General features: G+C 71.3%; 1 protein-coding gene across 1 annotated transcript; it reads right to left on the reverse strand.

The window, feature by feature from the left end:
- Positions 1-105: 105 nt before the first annotated feature.
- Positions 106-1,446, reverse strand: LOC113223009 (double homeobox protein 4C-like). Its single transcript, XM_026452581.1, has one exon. The coding sequence runs from the start codon at positions 1,384-1,386 to the stop codon at positions 106-108; it is 1,281 nt and encodes a 426-aa protein (XP_026308366.1). The 5' UTR covers positions 1,387-1,446.
- Between the last annotated feature and the right edge of the window lie 1,647 nt (positions 1,447-3,093).

A 3,093-nucleotide genomic window follows, 5' to 3' on the forward strand; every position in this document is an offset into this window, starting at 1 on the left:
GCTGGTGAGGCCAGAGGGAACACAGGCCTCTCCACACCAAGCCAGGTGCTCAACCGCGAAAGGGAGGCCACCGCCCCGCCCCGGATCCCGTCCCAAGGCGGCGTCCTAAAGCACCTCCAGCAGAGCCCGGTATACCTCCTCGCTGAGGAGTAGCGGTTCCAGCAAAGCGGGCTCTCGCACGTCCTGCAGCTCCGTCCGGGCCTCCGTTTCGAGGAAAGGCTGCGCCTGCTGCAGAAACTCGGGGGTCTCCAGGAGCTCGTCCAGCAGGCTGGAGGGGAGTGCAGACGAGCGCCCAGGCTCCTGGAGCGGCGGGGAGGGCGCCCCGATGGCTTGCATCTGCTCCTGCCACGCGGAGGCCTCCGGGGGCGCGGGCCCCGGAGGTGGAGCTGCCCCGACTTGGGGCTGCCACGCCGCCCCGGCGACCTGGGGCCCCTGGCCCCAGCCCCACCACGGACTCCCCTGGGACGTGGGCGGCGCAGGCACGCCCTGGCCCTGCGGCTCAGCTGGAGCGGGCCCAGGCTGTCCCACCCAGCAAGGGCCCGGCAGGCTGTGGTGCTGCGGGTCCTGATCCCCCCGGCGTTGGCTCGGGTGCGGAGGCCACCCCCGCGGAGTCTGAGGGTGGGAGAGCGCCCCCTGTGGAGTAGCCGGGGCAGCGCAGGGAAAATCCCAATCCCCGCCTGCCGCGGCAGGAAGGGAGAGCCCCGCTGCCCGCGCAGCCTGGCTGGGCTGGAGCCGGGCGACGGCCCCCGCTCCCTGGCTCACGAAAGCCCCCTGTGGGAGAGTCCACGGCGCGCAGGGCGTGTGGGGTGCGGGAAGCCCCGTTGCCCACGCCCCGGTGTGGGTGAAGGCGACCGGCGGGGGAGCAGCGGGGCGACACGCGCCGGGGGCCGCGTTGCCCGGCCCGCCTGCGTGCGCCGGTGCCCCGCCACCCTGGCCTGGGTGCCTGGCCCTCCGGTTCTGAAACCAAATCTGAATCCGGGACTCCGGGAGGCCCGTCTCTCTGGCCAATTCTTCCCGGGTGGCGATGCCGGGAAAGCGATCCTGCTGGAAGGCTCGCAGGAGCAGGGCGGTCTGGGACCCGGTGACGGCGGTGCGCTTTCGCCTGCCTTCCTGCGGGCCGCGTTTCCCGGGCCAGGGCCGAGATTCCCGCCGGTGCTGCCTCAGCTGGCGTGATCTCTCGTTCTGAAACCAAATCTGGACCCTGGGCTCCGGAATGCCGATGGCCTGGGCCAGCTCTTCCCTGGTGGCGATGCCCGGGTAGGGGTTCCGCTCAAAGCAGGCTCGCAGGGCCTCCCTTTGGCTCGGGGTCCAAACGAGTCTCCTTCGCCGTCCTCGTCCTCGGGCTTCCGCCGGGAGGGCGCCCTCGGCAGGTGTCGGGAGAGCCATCGCGGGGAGACCTGGCCGGAATTTCGCGGACAGACACGGGCAGAGAGCGGCCGGCGGGCTCCCGTGCCCCTCAGTCGGCCTGTGCAGGGCGCGCAGGTCCAGCCAGGGGGCCGGCCCAGGCGGCCAGCGGCCCTTATAAAGGCCCACAGGCTCCACCCCTTCAGGAAGGCGGGGGCGGGGGGAAGCCTGGGTCAGCCCGACCGCAGAAGCCAGGAACCACAGGGCCCAGGGCGCTGTGACCTGGGTATGGGTGGGGCCGGAGAAGGCCCGGAAGCGGGGAGTGGCTTGCGGGGGCCGGGGAGCGGGCTTCGGGGTCTGGCGCTCTGGGGCTCTCCGGGGATTCTGCGGGGACTGGAAGCCGATCGCGGGGCTCCGCAGACGTCTTCAGCGGGGAGAAGCCAGCCTGGAAGGGTGGAGTGGAGCGTGAAACTGAACCTCCGTGGGAGTCTGGAGATTTCCGGGCCCGCTCTCCGTGAAAGAGACCGCGCCCGGGGCCGTCGCCGTGGCCGTGGGAGTCTCACACAGGCAGGGGTGTGGGGCGCGTTCACTCCCCCGCAGAAGAGCAGAGCGACACCCCGGAGAAGAGCTGCATCCCCGGCCTCATGGCCTGACGACGGATTCCCGCATCCTGCAGCAGGTGGGGAGTCTCCTCTGTGGCCACTCTGGAAGCCGGCGAGGAGAGCCAGGACACGGTGCTGGCGTTCCACGGCCCCCTGCAAGTTTCTGGGTCCCCGCAGAGCTCAGGAATCAAACAGCCAACATGGTCAGGCTCTCGGGGGGCCGGGGGAGACGTGGGCAAGCGGCCCCCTGGCAGACGGCAAAGCAACGTGGAATCCGAAATCACGCTTCCGTCGTCCCGAGCGCGGCCCCTGTGTGGACGGGGCTGCCCGCCTCGCGCTGCAGTACGGGGCTCAGCCAGGGGACCGGAGGCCTGTAAACCGTGAGGGGGAAATCCGGACGGCCGCCCGAGTCGGGGTCTCTTGCCTGGGCAGACATCGCCCGTTCCTCGGGGAATCAGTGCCCCGCCGGCCGACGCGGCGGCGACTGTGGGCCCGGCCCTCTGCCCGCGCCGGGCGCTCGCCTTTCTCCCGGCGTGCGGGGGCTTGGGGGAGGGCTGGTCCTGTTGCTCCTGGAGCCCGAAGACCGCTTTGCCTCTCTGCCGCAGTCCCTCTGACCCTCGCTCCCGCCCGCCCCCACCCTCTCCTTGCGTCTTTCCCTGGGTTCCTTTCTGCCTCCCTCTCTCCGTCTCTCCGTCCCTCCCTCCCCACGTCCCTCCTCCTCCGTGCATCCCTCCAGGTCTCGCTTTCCCCTTTCCATCTCTGCCTGCCCTCCCTCCGGCCTGGAACGGTCAGCATCCCCGGTGCGTGGGGGATCCGGGTAGTGCCCGTGTAGCCGCCAGGTGTTCCATGGTGACAACGTGAAGGCTGCAGGGGCACGGGTGGGCGGGTGACGGCGGAGCGGAGGCAGAGAGGAGGGGAGCCGCGGGAGGGAGAGCAGGCCTGGGCGCTGCCCGGGCCCGGTGTTTCGCGGCGTGGAGGTCTCCACCCAGCAGCCCAGTGCATAAGGCGGTGGTGGTGCTGCCGGTGGTGTTGGGGGTGGGGATGGGGGTGGTGTGCGTGGGTGTGTGGGTGTGCGGTTGTGTGAGTGTGTTGGTGTGTGTGGGTGTGTGCGCGCGCGCGCCTACGCCCTTGGGCGAGCGCGGGGTTC

This window comes from Piliocolobus tephrosceles, unplaced genomic scaffold (genome assembly GCF_002776525.5).
Source record: "Piliocolobus tephrosceles isolate RC106 unplaced genomic scaffold, ASM277652v3 unscaffolded_37597, whole genome shotgun sequence".
NCBI lineage: Eukaryota > Metazoa > Chordata > Mammalia > Primates > Cercopithecidae > Piliocolobus > Piliocolobus tephrosceles.